The following is a 17,930-nucleotide window of genomic DNA, read 5'->3' as shown; positions in this document are numbered from 1 at the left end:
GGTCTTTTGTCTTTCAAATAGTATTTATATAATTTGCGCATTTATAAATAATTCGATTGGTTGCAAATCTATTGTGCTCTCTAAGATTAGTCTACTGTAGTCTCGTAGGGTTCGGTGGCATCAGTTGACCTCACTTCCAACTGCGCCCTCTGGCGGGTACATGGCAGTCTGCGGGTACAAATTACAGTATCAGTGGACGCATCACCCACCATACTAGCGTTATCCACTGCCAATCCAGAAACACTTTTAAGTGGAGATCCATGGCGGGTTTTGTTAGACACCAGTTTGTGGAACTCACTGGGTAAATGGGCATGTGCTAAAACGGTTTGCATCTAAAATGTCCGATGGCCAACTTAACTCTTGCGTCGACATAACTGGTGAAATAAATTGTAAAATGATCAGGCAGCTGATAAGTTGTTAAAAACACTATCTACTCTTGACAACCATTTTAGTAAAAAAAAAGTAAATAAAAACATGACAAAAGCTAAAGTGATTGTCTATAATTCGAAGTTTATTAATATACTACGAAAAAAAGCAGCATTAACAGTTGTCATAGCATAATGGAACATTTCTTACATTTCTCTCTGGTAGTATTTTAGTAAGTCAATACAGTAAAATGACAGGATTTTCCTATAGGCTACATTGCTGGTATAAAAAAGGGCTTCAATGCAAAATAACCTTTAATAACAAGATTTTAGTGTAGAGAGATAAAGATTATTCATATATACAGACACACACACACACACATATATATATAGTTGAAGGGTGAAAAATAAAGTACAAAGCAGAGGTACATAGAAACACAAAAAGACAGAAAATATTTACATTAACTGAGCAAGAGATTAGGTCAAAGGTTACCGGGGTCAAAGGTTTACTTCCAGTAACAAACAAAAAAAACCATCCCATTAACAAATCTGTGTATACACTTCTCCTCAATCAGACGACATGCACGACACACACCAGAGACCCCCAAAACAGAACATAATTCTGTTGCAAGATCCTGAATCCCATTTGAATAGCAGACTGAAACAAAATGTTATGCTCTGCAATGTTACGTTCTGCAGAAAATGGCTTTAGAGTGTAATGGTATCAAGTAGTTGCATCAAGACCATTTAAAAGAGATGCAAATACACAAAACCTGTGTGCAACAGTAGCCTGCGCCTGTACAGTACAGGCTGGAGTGTTTCTATTTAAACACTATCTCTACATAATGCATGAGAAGACGCTCAGGGAGTCGTTGAAGGGGTGCAGGCAGGCACAACCAGCCGGCTGGAAATACGATTAGGAGACCGTTGTTGTGTAACATCAATGGGGGATTAAACTTTTTTTTTTATATATAACAGATAAAGGAATACACAGAGATTGAATACTGCATGTAAAAACTGTTGCACACACCTTTTGATTAAAAATCCCTTATTTGAAAAAAGCTTCTCTAATATATTTCAAGATTTAAAAAACAGCTGCACATTGTAAAAAACAAAACAAAGCTATTGTACTGGAGGAGTGTAAACTTCAATGCAAAAGACATATCAAGGAATCAAACAAAACTCATTCTCAACGCCTTTGGTGCACATTTTGTGCTTTTGCAAAAAACTAGAGCACCACTGCTTCAAGATATAAACCCTCATCATCCTGACTGACCACATTCTGAACATCTGGTTTCAGATATAGCAAAAAAAAACTGCATGCTGCCATTTGAAATCCCAAGTGAAAAACAGTTTCATAAGTGTTGATGTACATAAAAAAAATCATACTGTAAGCTTAGATCCAAAACAAAATGAAGCAATGTTGTACTCTAAAAGACCTGAAAGCAATTTGCCGTGTGAGAAGGTGATGGTGCTTTGCAGGTTTCAGTAGGAGGAACCTCTCAAGAAGGCCCCTCCAATCTTTGGATGACTCCTCACTTTTTAAAGAACTTCTTGTTGAGGAGGAAGATGAGGAGGTTGACATTGACCTTGGCCTTGCCAAACATCTTCATCACGGCCACACCCTCATACTGCAGCTGCAGCAAGTCCTACCAACACACAGGTGACGGTGACATTGTTTAACTGTTAAGTTGTTTAGTACAACTTGTGGTACACGCCCACAACCAGGACTGCAAAGAGGGTTCCAGTATGTGGATCAACTGTCGCCAGTATCTTATAAAAAAATCACTTTGATATCGTCAATGCCAGCTTTTCTTCCCATTTTCCATACAATAGAATACAGCTTGAAGCTAACGCATCCATCTATATTTACTTCAATAAATCAAATTTGCATTCCTAATGTCTACTGAACAGGGAATTCAAGATGACTGTATGGAGAATATTCCTTGGAGAAGATGTATTTGAATGAATGTATCAATAGACTGGATTTCCATTATTGTTGGAGAAAAAGCCAAAGGACATCAATTATTCAACATGTCATCTTGGCCTTGTTCAATGCAGCAAGAAATTGGGTCAAGAAGGCATGAAAGCTAGTCGTCTTTGTCTTTTTACTGGGATACACACAAATAACAGTCATACTGTATAGAACTTCTTCATTTCCTTCCATGTTCATTACAGGGAGAGCAATACATCCAGTTGTTGTAGTTCTTGTTAGCACTGCAGCACCATTTTCCATACCATCTAGAACAGCTTTCTAACATTTCTACATAGATTCATATGTGTATTGTCAGTTAATTGAACTCACTTTCATAGTGTTTGCTCCACTTACACGCAACGGAAGTGATATTTAAATACAGATCTTTTGATTGTTGTTGTGACCCATAAACACAAATGACTTTCCCAGAGAGCTATATAGCCTTACCTGATATTTCAGAGGGAATTTCTCCATGTCCACTCCCATGAACCGAGCCTTCACCTGGAACGTGCCCCCTTCCTCACTGGGCACAATGTCAAAGATCACATTTTTAAACCTGAGGGCAGAGGAGGAATGGAAGATTAAAACTCAACGAGAGTGAACTCAAGTCCGTCCAGGGACGGCGTGCATCAGTACATCCCGCTGAGCTCCACCCACAAAGAGATAAAAACGTTATTATTATTAATTATATATTTTTTAATCTACTACTGCCATGTTTGGCATTACATATGGGTGTCTTGAGTGTGGAGCGTGTGCCCACTCACTGTGTGACCGGCAGGTCTTCGATCTCCAGCAGGACTCCTTTCTCATGTAGACGGGCAGCAGTGTAGGTCAGAGTGGCCTGCTTGCTCTTCTTGCCCTTTCCCTCCGATGCCTTCTTCCCATTGGCCTTACTGAGAGTCGAACGGCACACATCAGCCTCAGAGGACGGACGTCGCATTCTAGTATTGCACTTGTTGTTTGATACTTGGTGGTTTTTCTTTTCTTCAATAAGCAACAGGTTGTGTACGCGTGTGTGTGTGTGTTGCTCGTGGATACGTTGTTTGGAAGACGGTTCTCCAACAGTGGGTGCAGAGTGTTAATACCTGTGCTTGGCTGTCAGGTTGTCCAGGCAGGTGGTGATGTACTGGCTGTAGTAGTCCACCTGTTCACTGTGGAAGGAGCTCTTGCTGTGAAGACTGCCGAGGGTCTGTCTCAGTTTCACCAGCTCTGCCTGTCGACGCTGCCTGTAGAGCCGCTGGTGGCGAATGTCCTGAGGGATGGGGCCAGGGCGAGGGTTAAACACAGTTCCCTGTTCCCACGCTCAGTCAAGGTGGAAGGCACTGAAGCATTGACAAGTTGGAGGATTGTAGATCAGATTGGTTGAGACTGGACAGGTCCCTACTGCTCCTCCAGGTATGTGTCAAGGAGTCAAATGTGGGGGAGACAGTTCAGGTGTGTGTGTGTGTGTGTTGTAGTGAGGTCCGCAAGACCACACAGAGCCAACATCTTGCCACACCTGAAGAGTGATTCAATCACATCAGACAAACCTAATCAGCCCTTGTGACACCCTCAGTATGCTGATTACCCACCAAACGCCGATGCAAAGGAACCATAGAATTGGGGGGGGGGGACCTCCCCAATCTACCTAATTAGCCCTCCTGCTAGCTTGCAAGCTTCAAAGGGCCTGATTTAGACAACACGTATCCAGCATCCATTTGCTATCCGTTTCGGCGGCGATTTGAACAAAGAAAATACCTTGATCAGAACTTTTGAGGAAAGTTCTTGAGACTTCACCTTTACCACAAGAGTACAAGGTGGAGAATTATGAGAGGGATATTTGTGTCATGTTTGTTACTTTGTTTTAATGTTGTGTTCACTGAAATCTTGATTCTAGTAACAACTCCTTCTTCCTGAAAGATAACCACGTCATTCTTGGTATCTACACAAAGCTATCATAATTAAACAATCATTCAACTATATTTTGTAACTGTACCAAGATGTCCAGAACAATATTTGAAAAATCGAATGAACCAGCCAGAGATCAGATCACACCTTTGGTAGGTCTGAAGGAAGGAGGGGGGAGTTGAGAACCCAGCTTCCCCCAATCCACATCTGACCCCAGACGGGTCCTCCCTCGAACTCTGAACTGTATAAAGCCCTAAGATGACCATCAATCTCGGACTCCAGCGAAACCAACCATGGCATGAACGCCATCAGGATCGGCGTTCCAAAGGACGTCGCCAAGATTCTCCTGAGATTCAACTTCATAGTGAACGCGTCACTATCTGGACGTTTCAACAGAAGAACCAAAAACGCAATTCTAAATGCGACTTCACTGAGATCCCGCAGACTCAGTCACATGACCCAGCACAGCCGCGCTGTGACTTCAGATTCTTCAAATGGACCTTTGGCGCAAACCGCCCTCAACCTCATTGATCAACCCCTGATCAAACGTAACTATGGCTAACGCTCTTTCCTCCTCGACATGGCATTGGCGTGAGCTCTGTTTATGATTTGTAAGGATGTAATCATTGACTGTACAATTTCTGTCTTTCTTTAAGTTAGACCATTTCATTCTGTTCATTATAACCAATCTCTCATATCAAACCCATAATCTAACTTGTTCATAAGATCTGTTTACCTTGGTTGAATAAATTCATTGTAAAGATATTTTGACGTGCGTGTTCACTGATGTTACGATTGGCTCTACACTTAGAACGAATTCATTCCTAAAGATGAGACTGATTATTACATATTAAACATAGATTCCCTAATGTCCTAAACCAATATTAGGGTGGTGCCCCGAGACCTTATGATAAATTAAGTATTTCTATCTTTAAATGAGCAAACCCCGCTACAGTGTGCGTGTGAGAGAGTGAGTGTGAACACACCTTGGATATGAGCTGCAGTATCTGGGTCTCGGAGTCGGGCGGAGTCAGGACCCCCAGGCTCTCCAATCGGCGGAGGCTCCTCTGGATCTTCCTCTTCTTCTCTTCCAGCGACAGGTTGCCGTCGGCAACCAGCGACTGGTTCCGCTTCATCTTCTCCGGGGTGCGGGCGTCTCGCTGGGCCCGGCGCTGCATCATCCAGCCGTGCTGCGCCTCCTGCAGCACGCGAGCGGGGAGGGGGGGGAGGTTAGATTTGTCCGTTTAGGATGAGATCGGGTTCAGCATCAATACACGAAAAGATGGACGGCTATAGAGCCGGACCGATCACTAGTTTACCAGGCTGAAATAATATAAATAGGGAGGAATATTTTGTGGAGGTATGTGGTTCGAGATGTATGTTGCACCTGGTCTTGGGAGGTGGAGGCTCGCAGCACCTCACTGAGTGTGTCTCCAGACTGGGCCCGGATCACATCGATGATCAGCTGCTTGGTGCTGGAACACAAATGTACTTTTTACACTATTCCACATGATGTTGTATCCACTAACCATTTCATCATGAGCTTTTTAGAATTTTTAAAAAGATGCTTAAACCTTAACACATGCAATCCTGTGCATTGCATAATGTTGTCCCCCTACCTGAGGAGGATCGCTCTTGAGTCCTGCCGGTCATCAGAGCCCCTGAAGATGTCAAACTTGCTGGTGAGGGTGAGAGACACCTCCATCTTGCTGTACTGGGCCAAGGTCTGTTCAGTCAAGGGGTCTCCTGGGCTGACAACACCCTCCCCTGGAAACGGAACCACAGACAGGGGCCAGGGCCAAACTGTTTACACACAGTCTCTCAAACCACATCTACAATAACATACAGTGCTGACAGTTAACATTTTCAGCGGATGGAATGTCTTTTTTTGTTGGTAAAACAGTAAAGGTGAAAACAAAGGCGGTGTTGATGCTGGGTTGTGATTGGTGGGGGGCATAGGGCAGGCTCACCAACTAGGGCCTGGATGGTGGGGACCTTGCCCAGGTCGCTCAGCAAGGCCAGCAGGGGATCAGAGGGATCTGGGCACAAGGAATCCTGATGCTCCAGGAGAAGCTACACATACACACACACACACACACACACACTTTAGTTCTATCTCACAACTACACAGAAAACTGAATCCCAACTGAAATGAGGTAAAACCCGGAAATTAAAGAACAGAAGATGGGATTCTAAATACTAAATCAACATATTAACCTCAATTATCCCCCAAATTCTATCAACCCAGGTTCCATCTAGACCTTGTGTGTGTTGAGCAGCTCGCTGATGGAGATGTAGATGACAGGCTTGTTGAGGATGACCATCTCTGAGTACTCATCGATGTTGAAGCGCTCCCCCGGCTCTGGCACGTCACACGCAGAGCGCAGGAACTTTCTGGAAAAGGCGAGTGACAACGATAGCTTATTTTTGACCAGTTCCTCTAGGTTACTAAACAATACAGACCCAAAAGCATAGTCAACAAGGTAAAGGGTGGTTTGTAAGCTGGTATTTTGTATTCATTAAAGAACATGGGTCGTAAAATGCATCCCGGAGGGACACCTCACCTGAACTTGGCGTGGGTCAGGGTGATGTATTCATTGAGGGAGCGCAGGTGGGCGCTGTCCCCGTGAAAGTGCTTGTGTGCGGCGGCGTGCTGCAGGACACGAGCGATGGAGCCAAGGATCCGGCGTTGCTCAGGCAGGAGGGCGGAGCCCGCCGAGAACTCCACCACGTCGAAGCCGTCGGGCGCCACCACCGCCGGGTTCATGTAGCGGTAGTACACCAGGTTCCCCACGATCTGACCAATAAAACGAGTCAGTAAACAAACCTGGTCACCCAGTTATCTTTCGATGATAACTAACACATTTGTAATAACTTCTACTACACTGTAGCAGATCAGTTGATAATTAATTATTTGACGTGGACAAATAATACCAATTGGAGATGAACAAAAACTATTACCTTATAAAGCTCTTCATCAGTGGCCTGTGGAAACTTTTCATGCAGAGCATCTCTCAAGACCTTGGCAGTGTAGCGCATTCCATACCTGGACCAGGCAAAGAATACTGAAAATAAGTTCTGTTCAGATCACCAGTGGAATCCCTCACAAGCCAAAGAATATCCCACAAAAGCATTCGAATTTCCTGGAACTGGAGTTTCACCCAGTTGAAACTCCAGTTTGAAACTCCATTGAGCCAGTTTGGTTGACTCACGGCAGCTTGTGCAGGTTGCTGGTGATGGCATTGAGAACACGGTCCGTCAGGTTCTTGAGGTTGACGATGGAGATGTCCAGGCGACGCTGCACCTCGGGGTGGGCCAGGGCCTGATCGGCGCTCACCTCGTACGGCAAGGAGCTGGAAGGGACACCGAAAAATTCATTGACTAACTAATCGCCTACCAACGTGATCGATTGAGTCATCCGTCGTTACACGCGAGCGTGCGTGTATTGCTTTTTCACAGAGTGCTTCAAAAGTGTGCGAAACAGCTCTGTCGTGTCACTGGTCCGAGTCTTTTCTAGAAGGGACGTAATGAGTCTTTGTGACCTATACTGACCTCCTGTGGCCAGTCTGGGTTTCCGTCTGGTTGACCCAGCTCTTGTAGATCTCCACAGGGTCTGTGCGGATGCTGATGGAGCGATCCTGCAGCACCTCCAGGATGGCCGGGCCTAGGATCTCCTTGAGCGCATTGTGACCGCGAGCGTGGCGGTAGAAACTCACCAGCATCTTGATGACCGTGGGGTTCCCCATCACAACCTCCTGGGGCTGGTCCACTTTCAGTCTGGGTGAGAGAGAGACGGAGCGGACAGCATGAGAGAACAGTTGCTTTGAAGTATGACGTGCTCTGATGAGGCAGTATATATGATTTTAAGGTGCGCGTGTTAAAGCTCAGCAGAAGCCTGAAAACGACCAGTTGACTTGAAACAAGCGTGTTGGAGCAGGAAACATCTAAAACCCCACAGGACAGTGGGTCCTGAGCTCCAGGGTTGAAGACCACTAGGCTAAAGAACTGGATCTCAATGTGAAGCACAGAGTAATTGTGTAACATGTGACTGTGTGTGTGATCAGCACTTGTGTGAGCGCGCACTCCCAACCCAAGCTCTTCTCCTGTCTGGCCCCCCAATGGTGGAATCATCTCCCCACCTCCATCGGAGACACTGACTGTCTTTCCACCTTCAAGAAAAGGCTAAAGACACACTTATTCCAGGAGTACAACGGTACTTAAGAAAGATTTGTTGGATCCGATGTCAGGCTATTTTCTCCAGGAACACAATGACACTTATTGAGTGACATCCTCACCTCCTCCATCACCGTCTGGTACGCTGCTGCCACTGCCAAGGACAAGAGCAGACTGCAGCGTATCATCCGCACTGCTGAGAAGGTGATTGGCTGCAATCTGCCTACCCTCGAGGACCTGCACACCTCGAGGACCCTGAGGCGAGCGAGGAAGATTGTGGCCGACTCCTCCCACCCTGGACACTCCCTGTTTCAGTCACTCCCCTCCGGCAGAAGGCTGCGGTCCATCAGGACCAATACCTCACGCCACAAAAACAGTTTCTTCCCTTCCGCTGTTGGCCTCTTCAACAAGGCCAAGGGACCACATTGACTCTAATGACTTCTTGCTTAAAACACACTGCTTTTTGCACTGCATTACAATAATGGTATCTTGTACATTTGTATTTTTATATTGTAATTTACGGCAACTTATATTTTATGTTATTGTATATTTAATTATATTCTAATCCCACTTAGTACTGCTAGTTTATGTACCCTTAGTATAGATAGTCCACATATTTAAATTTTAGGTATATGTTTATTGTATGCACCTTCCTGCCAAAGCAAATTCCTTGTCTGTGCAAACTTTCATGGCGAATAAATCCCATTCTGATTCTGATTGTTGGTTAGTTTTAACTGACTTAACTACTTGTACTCGCTGTAAATTACATTATAGTTGCTTGCTTTCCTACAGGTACACTCTTGCGGCTCATGTTGTTTAATTTGTAATTTGTTTAACTACATGCTCTTATGTTTCTTCCTATTGGCACTTATTTGCTTTCCACAATGTATAGTGTAATGTAGCTCTCTCTTGGAAGTCGCTTTGGATAAAAGCGTCTGATAAATGAATAAATGTAAATGTGTGTGCGTGCGCACAACTGAGGTACTGACTTGATCTCATGGCGCAGGGCTGCGGTAAAGAGCTGTAGCAGCAGGTAGGCCTCCCTGCAGTCGGAGCCGTAGTTGAAGAGCGTGAAGATGACAGTCTCCATGAAATTCGTTGTCTTGTTCTGGGGCATCAGGAAGATGAGCTGGGCCAGATAGAGGGGCTGGGTCTGGGATAGAGCACACACACTTATGATGGGGGCTTCTGTATATACACACAGTCTTATGTTGGAGGGCTTAGTGGGGAGTCAGGTGGCTGAGCGGTGAGGGAATCGGGCTAGTAATCCGAAGGTTGCCTGTTCGATTCCCGGTCATGCCAACTGACGTTGTGTCCTTGGGCAAGGCACTTCACCCTACTTGCCTTGGGGGAATGTCCCTGTACTTACTGTAAGTCGCTCTGGATAAGAGCGTCTGCTAAATGACTGAATGTAAGGGCTTCTGTATATACACAGTACTATAGGAAACACACAAATATGAGGGGTACTCCACCCTCTCATTTTTGGATGTTTTCCTTCGCTCACCTGAAGCAGATAAAACAGGTGCTGGTAGGCCTCCAGTTTGTCCCTCTTGTCCTTGCTCAGAGCCTTGAGGCCCTTGCTCTTCTCCAGGGCCATCATGTCAGACAGCTGCTCCTTGTTCTTCTTGGTCAGCTTCTTACAGTGGGACACCACTTCCTGTGTTCAAGGTTCATCATGGAGATAAAGTGAGAGGAGGTGGCATTCTGGACACATTTGAGAGTAAAAAAAAAAGGAGCGTATTTTGTGTCTCCCATTGTAAAGGTGACAGCGTGCACCTCGTTTCGCTTTTTTTTGCCCAGTTAAATAAGACATGGCAGCCTTCCCCTACATACTTGTGCAATACATGGCCGCGTTCACACACGCGCCACGGCGCTCCGTCTACCTGCAACGTGACACGGTTGCGGACCAGCAGGCCGATCTTGAGGTCCATGAGGTCGAGGTCGGCCTCCAGCTGGCGGTTGGAGCGGATGGTCCTCACCACCTCCTCCCTCAGACGCAGCAGCTCGCCCTCCTGGCGGATGTCGCTGTCGCCCATCTCCAGCAAGTGGGCGAACTTCCGCACCACGGAGAGGGGAGGGGTAGCGGAGTGGACTGGGGGATGAAGAGGGAGGGCGCGGAACAGATGTTTTGAGAGGGTAATTGAGAGGCCCCTCGCTATTGTACAGTGGCTGACGGGAGAAAAAAGAACTGGAAAAAGGTGCGTGTTCCCAACGTACTGTACCCTTCTCAGAAGGTACATTTGATGTACTGTATGCAGGGAGCTGATCACATCCTGCCCAGCGACTTACCCAGCATCCTGTACTCCTCACGGGCCTTGTTCGCACGGAAGAAGGCCTGGATCCTTACAATGGCGCCCACCTGTGGCCGCAGACACGTAAAACAACAACAAATCTCCTCCATTACTCTTTTGGGGTGGTCTAGACAAGACAAAAGGATCTGAGCATTTATGCCAATCCTGAGGGCGAGCAAAGAGATACAGTAGGTATGATAAAAATAAATAAACGTACATGGCGCCGGAAGAAGCGAAGGCGAGCGCGGTATCTGCTCCGTGTGAGCCACATCTTCACAGTGGCCTGGATCTACGGAGTGAAACAGTTTGCCTGGGTCAGCCGCTGTGCCAAACTCTAGACGTGTACGACACGCGCGACTGTCAGGATGGAGCCTACCTTGACAACGGCCCTCCAGTTGAGATAGAGGTGCTGCAGTCGGTTTCTGTAGGCCCTCTGCTGCACAAACCTCCTCCAGTGGGACTGAACACACACACACACTATTGAGCACAGTAGATATCACAGCATCATCTACGATCATCGATTGATCCGCTTCGTCAGAGCAGCAATCCAACCTGACATGCCGTTCTTCCAGAAGTCTACACAGATTTTGCTAAACAAAACCACACAACACTAATGCAGTAATACCCCCAGTCAGTGTTGACTCGTGTGTGGGTGTGTGTGTGTGTGTGTGTGTGAGTGCTGACCTGGATGGTGATAACAGCTGGTAGCTGGGTGTTGAGGAAGTGCAGGCGAGCCCCCAGGGTCTGCCTGAGGAGGAAGCCCCGCACCCTGGCTTGCAGCTGCACCACCAGCCCCTCGCTGGCCTTCCACTGGACCTCTTTGCTGTGGGCTGCCGTGACACTGCTCAGCACAGTCTGCAGGGGGAGACAAACACAAGACTGTTGGCTACCTGCAAGGTGGAATCCATCCCTGTCAGTACTAGGCAGGTTTTAGTGGAGGAAAAAAACAACCTCAACTCCACATCCTTTTGTGTACATGTATGTGCATTGTGTAAGAGTATGACGTTTTAAAGACCTGGATCTCATCATGGGCCAGGAAGATGTTGCTCTGCTCGAAGCCCTGGGGTCTCTCCCAGGTGCCCTCCAGCTTCTTCAGGTGGAAGTAGTAGGAGCTGCCATCCCCAGTCTTGGTCCTCAGCCACGGGCTGCGGTTGTCACCTGAGTAGCATAGTTGCGATGTCGTCAATAGTAACAGTGTCAACTTGTTGCCATGACAAACCGTTGAGTGAGTATACCAAAAGATGCTGAGCAACTTGACCGATCTGAGAGATGCAGTACATACAGAATAGCCTTCAAATCATTCTCTGCCAACTTGATCCGAGTCTTTCGTTATAGGCTGATACAAGTTGACATGAAATACAAAAGGAGACATGGATGAGGCCTCAGCTGGAGGTGAATGAGAGTCTCTACCTCCCGCTGCCTTCGCCCTGAGCAAGGCAGAGAGTTCAGCCTGGTAGCCTGCAGCACACACATCCACCACGCTGCGCAGCGCCACCTCTGGCAGACGCAGGACTCGCAGGGTCTGCGCCGCCTTGCCCTCCTTCACAGCCTGGTTCACCGCCGCCAAGCCCAGGGACACTGGCAGCCAAGCCCAACACAATATACATAAGCCAACAATTCAAATATCTTGTATATATTTAATATTTATCAAGCAGATTCTAAAGCTGCGATGAGGAGAAAACAAGCCATACTTACTCTTTAGAGCTTTCTGACTGTGTTGATTGGCTAGCCTCACTCCTTCCTGAATGTCAGCCAACCACAGCTCGGCACCGGGATCGCGGTGAACCTGTGAAAATAGGGGAATGTCACGTTGACTCAGCGATGCAATGCAATCTGAATCAGCGAAAACTGACATTCTTTTATGAAGGCATGAAATGGTCAAGCAGCATTTGTTTCTGCATTTCAGTTCATGATTGTAGGATGAATGTTTTGGTGACTGATATGGTATATCTTGTCCTTATACTTCAGCAGGCCTTCAGACAATACATTCTCACAATGAAATGGTGGCAGTCAGTATCCATAACACTGACATCCTGTGCCCAGTCAGAGCTTCTGCTGTACCTTGGCCTTGTGCTGCCTGGCCCTGGTCAGCACATCGTGGTAGTGGTGAGCGTTGGCCGGCTCCACCTCCTGCAGGCCACTGGAGGGCAGCAGTAAGGCAGCCAGGGTCTTATGGGGGTCTCCCCGACACAGAGCCTGGTTGATCAGGCTGATGGTGAGGATCTCTGCGAGACAAAAACACAGTGACGACGAGTCAGAGTTTCTTCCGAAAATTTTTCTTTTTTTCCCCTTCTTGCTATTTTTAAGGATCTGGGGTGAACACAGCGCTCTGAAAAAAAGGCTGTGAACCCCGGAGTGTTACGAAGGCCGTACGGTCGTGTTCGTCCTGCGCTGCGGCGTTGACGCCATTGAGTCCTCCCTGCAGCTGGTTCCAGGTGAGCAGGGCTCTGCCCGCCTGCCTCTTCTGCTCACACAGCTCTTCAAAGTACCTGAGACGGGAACCGGAAGAACGGATGCAGTCAACATTCAGCGTGTTCTAAACTGACACAGAGGCCATCGCGTTCTTGTCGTGCGTATACACAGAACACGTACAGTTCAATTCAGAAATGGTCAAATATGGAAATAAATGTACCTGCATGCAAATGTGCCGAGGGCTGACTATACACACTCTTACCTCTGAACCAAGCTATCGTCGATGTCTGCCAGCCCAGCGGCCGGGCTTATCAGTGTGGCACAGAAGGCCCCTACGTCTTTAGCCTCCACGGCCTGGTTGATGAGGGCAACCGCAGACAGCATCTCCACAGCCACATACAGCTCCTCCTGCTGCAGCTCCCCCTGTAGGTTTGGATGAACAAATAAGGAAAATGGCATTCTGACGACAATAAATTGAAAACACAATGTACTAAACTCATCAGAAAATGTATTTGGTATTTGAAGGATGTTACGCGTCTTTATCTGAGAAACTTAAAGCTTTGTTGAGATGATCAAACTAGCTACTTTGCACATATGTACAGTCAGAGGTCAGAGGTCTCACACACACACACACACACACCTCAGGGCTCTTCCGCTGCAGAGGGACCAGCTCACTCTGGTAGAGCACCGAGGCGAAGGGGTACACGTCAGGAAGGTGGGCGTCAGGGTTCATGAGGGCGCGGAGCGTCTGCCTGGGATCACCGCGACGTAGCGCCTCGTTGATGCAGCTCACAGCCCCCTGCACTGTCGGCCCATTCATTCACATTAGTATTCTCTGGATAAGAGCGTCTGCTAAATGACTAAATGTAATGTAAATCTATTGACATGGTGAGTAACAGTTCTGAGGGAGTGAGACTGTGTGTTTACTTGTCTGGGTGCGCTGAGCTTCCTCGTTGGCGACACACACACCCTCCTGAAGCTCTTCCCGCTCAAGAGGGTCCACACAGCCTAGGTTCTGTCACAAGTCAGACAGAAAAGTTACTTAACACTGTGTGTAGCGGATGTGTGTGTCTGTGTGCCGAAACTGTGGTGTGACGACTATCAGTATTGGTGTTCTCTCACCAAGGCTTTCTGTTCGCGGTCGGAAGCCAGTTGGTCCAGGTACCAGGGCCCATGGTCTCTGTGGAGGCCCCTGAGGGCCAGACAGGGCTTCTGGAGGGCAGAGAGGAGGGCCAGCACTTCCCCGCATTCCAGTGCCTCATCCACTTGCTCTATGGCTGCACGCACTACACAACAACATGGCACAACAAGGCAGCATTTGAGGACAAGCTGAACACATTTCAGGTTAGACAGATTTATTAATTTAATCTCTTCTTGGGATATGTTTATCTTGCTTCTGTACAATGTTACCATGATAATTCACCTTGTAACTGACAGCAATGGTTGAGCAATACAGTAACTGAACATTTTGTAATTAAATATACTGCCATCTAGTGAAAAACATTTGTATATGTCATCTTTGACAGAAGCCAGTAGATGGCATTATTTGATTTTCTTTTCTAACGCTTGATAAACTGCTTTCCAAACTGTAAGGAGGAAAAGTAAATACAAACTTGGACAATTTTTTTGTAATCATTTAGTCTGACTCACCATTTACTTTGTTGATGTTATCTTGGATCTCATTCTGAGTAAGATACTCTTCATAAATATCCTTCTCCTGGGAACCATTGCGCTGAGAGAGAGAGACAGACAGACAGAGAGTGAGATAAAGCAAGAGAGAAAAGTCACATATTTGCCACTAACCAGATATGGATACAGTTTCATTAATCATCATAGATTATCTGAATATAACTCATAGAAACTTCACCATGGGGAGGATGACATCGTTTGCCCACCTTGGTGTAGGAGAGAGCGGCCTTCTGTGCCCGCGCCTGGCGCAGCATCTCCTGGTAGATGGGCATCATGTGCTCCTGTAGGTCTGCCAGCATGGCGTTGGGATTACGCAAGGCCTGGGTAGTGTCCTCCACGTGTCCCCTCTCCACAGCCTCGTTGATAGCTATGACTGCGGCATGGACTGGAGGCACAGAGGAGAACAGAGGGGCATTAATTTGTGTTTCAACATGGGTAAAACACAATAGTTTGTTTAAAGAAAGGTCTATCACCCGGAAAGATAAACCGGTGTTTTTCTCCATGGAGAAATACAGGAATATCTTGAAATACAGACCCCTCCACTTCACAGTACTGAGGCCAAGCACGTGACTCCACATACCAGCAGCCTCGTCCACCGACAGCTCATTGGCCAAAATTCCCCCAATCTTGCTGAAGGCGGGCATCTGGATGCCATATTTATCCAACTCCCGTTTCATGTTGTTTATCTCCTCCTCTACAAAAGAGATGAGACCCCACAAAAACCTGTTACGTGCAACACAGTCAATCCAGCTTCAAAGTTAGCCGTAACTCGAAATCACAAACAAAACATTACCTGTAAATTTGACCTTGCCACAGAGGTCATGGATCTGTGGGGCCAACCCAAGACGGAACAGATAGAGGCTAAAGGGAAAGACAAACCCATGAGCAAACACCTCCTTGTTAGTAATACACTAGGCACAAGATACATTGTTTAGGAAATCCTCTCCATAGTCATACAGAATGACTGATACAGAAAGCGACCCTAGCTGACCTGAGAGTGTGGATGATAAACTGATAGCTGCCCTGAGGGTGGATGATACAGACTGATAGCTGACCTGAGAGGGTGGATGATTCAGACTGATAGCTGACCTAAGTGTGGATAATAGACTGATAGCTGACCTGAGAGCGTGGATGATACAAACTGATAACTGACCTGAGAGCGTGGATGATACAGACTGAGAGCTGACCTGAGAGCGTGGATGATACAGACTGAGAGCTGACCTGAGAGCGTGGATGATACAGACTGAGAGCTGACCTGAGAGCGTGGATGATACAGACTGAGAGCTGACCTGAGAGCGTGGATGATACAGACTGAGAGCTGACCTGAGAGCGTGGATGATACAGACTGAGAGCTGACCTGAGAGCGTGGATGATACAGACTGATAGCTGACCTGAGAGCGTGGATGCAGTACACAGTTCTGGGCATGTTCTTCTTGTCGTAGATGTCCGTTGTCTCGGGGTGGAACATCTGATACATTTAGAGATAAATCAAATCTTAAAATAGACAATTGCTTGGTTAGGTTTCAAAATAAGAAACAACATTTTGATTTCAAATAAGCAGATGGGTGATTTTTTATGGAAGCAATTTCACCATGCTGTAACCGGTAGAAATGTCTATTTGAATTTCCTCCAGCTCTTTTCAGATTTCCATGAAGTGGCAGCCAAGTGAAGCTCATGCATCATTTACCGTTGGCAGTCCGACATCCACCATCGCACTGCGCCAGTGGTTGATGTTGTCCGTGTGGCGGAACTGCAGTCCCAGGGCCTGGGGGTGGTGGTGAGGGGGTATGAACAGTTAGAAATCAGCATTACGACACTTCTTTAAAATTCACATAAACTCAGTGAAGCTATGCAAATCCATGATCTACTTCAGCACAAAATATTAACTCTTCAAGTACCACGTTTTACCCCAAACACAGAAAAATGCATGACATGCACATAAAGTAAGTAAGTGTGAGTTACTTAAAACAACCATACCACATTGTGGAATAAAACCATTTGTAAACTTGGAATATATGAACATGACTGAACACATGTAAATTCACTAAATATTACGGTAAGCAGTCAGAAGAATACTGTAAAAGAACACAGTTGAAGAACAGGGAAGAAAAAAAAATTGCAGCCACAACAAGTGAAACGTAAGCTGTACCTTGTAGCGTTCCTGGTCCAGATCGTAGATTTTCTTGAGAGGGACTATCTTAGGAGCAAAGCAGTGGCCCAGCTTGGCCAGCAGAACCCCATTTCTCAGGCCCTCCTCCAACTCTGTTGGGGACGGCAGGTCCTCATGCAGACAAGCTTCCATCCACCTAAAATGCAAAAAAGGAAAGGGTGTATTTCAGGCCTTCCCAGACTTCAATCACCCTGAATCATAGGCTAGTAATTCACAACATGTGGTTATCCAGATGTTGACACCTGGGGAAACCGTACAAATGTGAGAATCGGTGTAGTTGTTTGTGTGAGTATATATTACAAAATAAAGGCCACTTGAGATTGACCTACGATGCCTCTACAGTCATGAGTACAGTAGACAATGAGACTGTCACTGAGGAGCAAAATGAATGAGTCAAGGGCTAGCTAGCAGTCAAGCTTTGATAAAATCACTGACATTTTAAATGAGCCATCTTTTACTTGGGGCATTCTTCGGAAAACTTTTAGATTTCTATCAAGCTAACTAACCTCTTGGCCTCCTCCAAACGGCAAAGGTATTGGTAAGCCACATTTTGGATGCGTTGTTCATCCATCTCCTCGGCTGTCAAACGTTCATCTGTGAACACAAGAGTAAAATTGACATTACCATCACCAATGAGATTTCAAGAAGATTGCAGATTATTTATTTTTCTGTGACTAGACACCAAGGTTTTTAGCCTAGTCCACGTACACAGGAAACGCTGCTAACAAATATGGTGTGGAGGTGTCCTTCAAGTGAAATTGTGTTCTTTTAGCGACAATTATTTTATTTTAGAAAATGTTGCTTTACTTACATCCTGAACGTGGTTGTCCACCGTAATCTCCCATTTCGTGACTTTCCCAATTTGTATTTGTTGAAAGAAGGGCAGTCGGTTACACACAGGATCGTTTCTTCTTATCAACTAATCTACAGTAGCTAGTGCTAGCTAATAGCTCTAGCTTTCCGTATCT

The 17,930-nt window shown here is 46.3% G+C and overlaps 1 protein-coding gene across 1 annotated transcript; it reads right to left on the bottom strand.

Annotated features, from left to right (window-relative positions):
* Positions 1-1,724: 1,724 nt before the first annotated feature.
* On the bottom strand, positions 1,725-17,807 carry iqgap3 (IQ motif containing GTPase activating protein 3). The gene is made up of 38 exons (XM_067237256.1): positions 17,774-17,807; positions 17,469-17,556; positions 16,942-17,098; positions 16,480-16,557; positions 16,184-16,260; positions 15,586-15,653; positions 15,373-15,486; positions 14,999-15,177; positions 14,754-14,835; positions 14,226-14,389; positions 14,031-14,118; positions 13,744-13,907; positions 13,366-13,526; positions 13,065-13,180; positions 12,753-12,916; positions 12,387-12,477; positions 12,102-12,269; positions 11,707-11,849; positions 11,376-11,546; positions 11,068-11,151; positions 10,909-10,980; positions 10,690-10,759; positions 10,284-10,492; positions 9,905-10,057; positions 9,390-9,553; positions 7,780-8,004; positions 7,440-7,580; positions 7,189-7,273; positions 6,792-7,024; positions 6,489-6,621; positions 6,198-6,300; positions 5,847-5,994; positions 5,615-5,702; positions 5,214-5,426; positions 3,426-3,592; positions 3,105-3,233; positions 2,788-2,896; positions 1,725-2,014 (listed from the first exon to the last, which is right to left on the bottom strand). Exons 1-38 carry the CDS (start codon positions 17,805-17,807, stop codon positions 1,901-1,903), a joined length of 4,947 nt encoding a protein of 1,648 aa, XP_067093357.1. The 3' UTR covers positions 1,725-1,900.
* Positions 17,808-17,930: the final 123 nt, after the last annotated feature.

The sequence above is a fragment of the Osmerus mordax genome, chromosome 6, assembly GCF_038355195.1.
Source record: "Osmerus mordax isolate fOsmMor3 chromosome 6, fOsmMor3.pri, whole genome shotgun sequence".
Lineage (NCBI taxonomy): Eukaryota > Metazoa > Chordata > Actinopteri > Osmeriformes > Osmeridae > Osmerus > Osmerus mordax.
Note: the sequence above shows the minus strand (reverse complement) of the source record. Positions and strands in the feature narration are given on the sequence as shown.

Coding starts and splice junctions, on each gene's coding strand:
- iqgap3 (XM_067237256.1), bottom strand. CDS start 17,807: ATGGGAGATTACGGTGGACAACCACGTTCAGGAT. Junction 9,554..9,904: donor ACCTGTTTTATCTGCTTCAG/GTGAGCGAAGGA, acceptor GCTCTATCCCAG/ACCCAGCCCCTCTATCTGGC. Junction 5,427..5,614: donor CCTCCACCTCCCAAGACCAG/GTGCAACATACA, acceptor CGCGTGCTGCAG/GAGGCGCAGCACGGCTGGAT.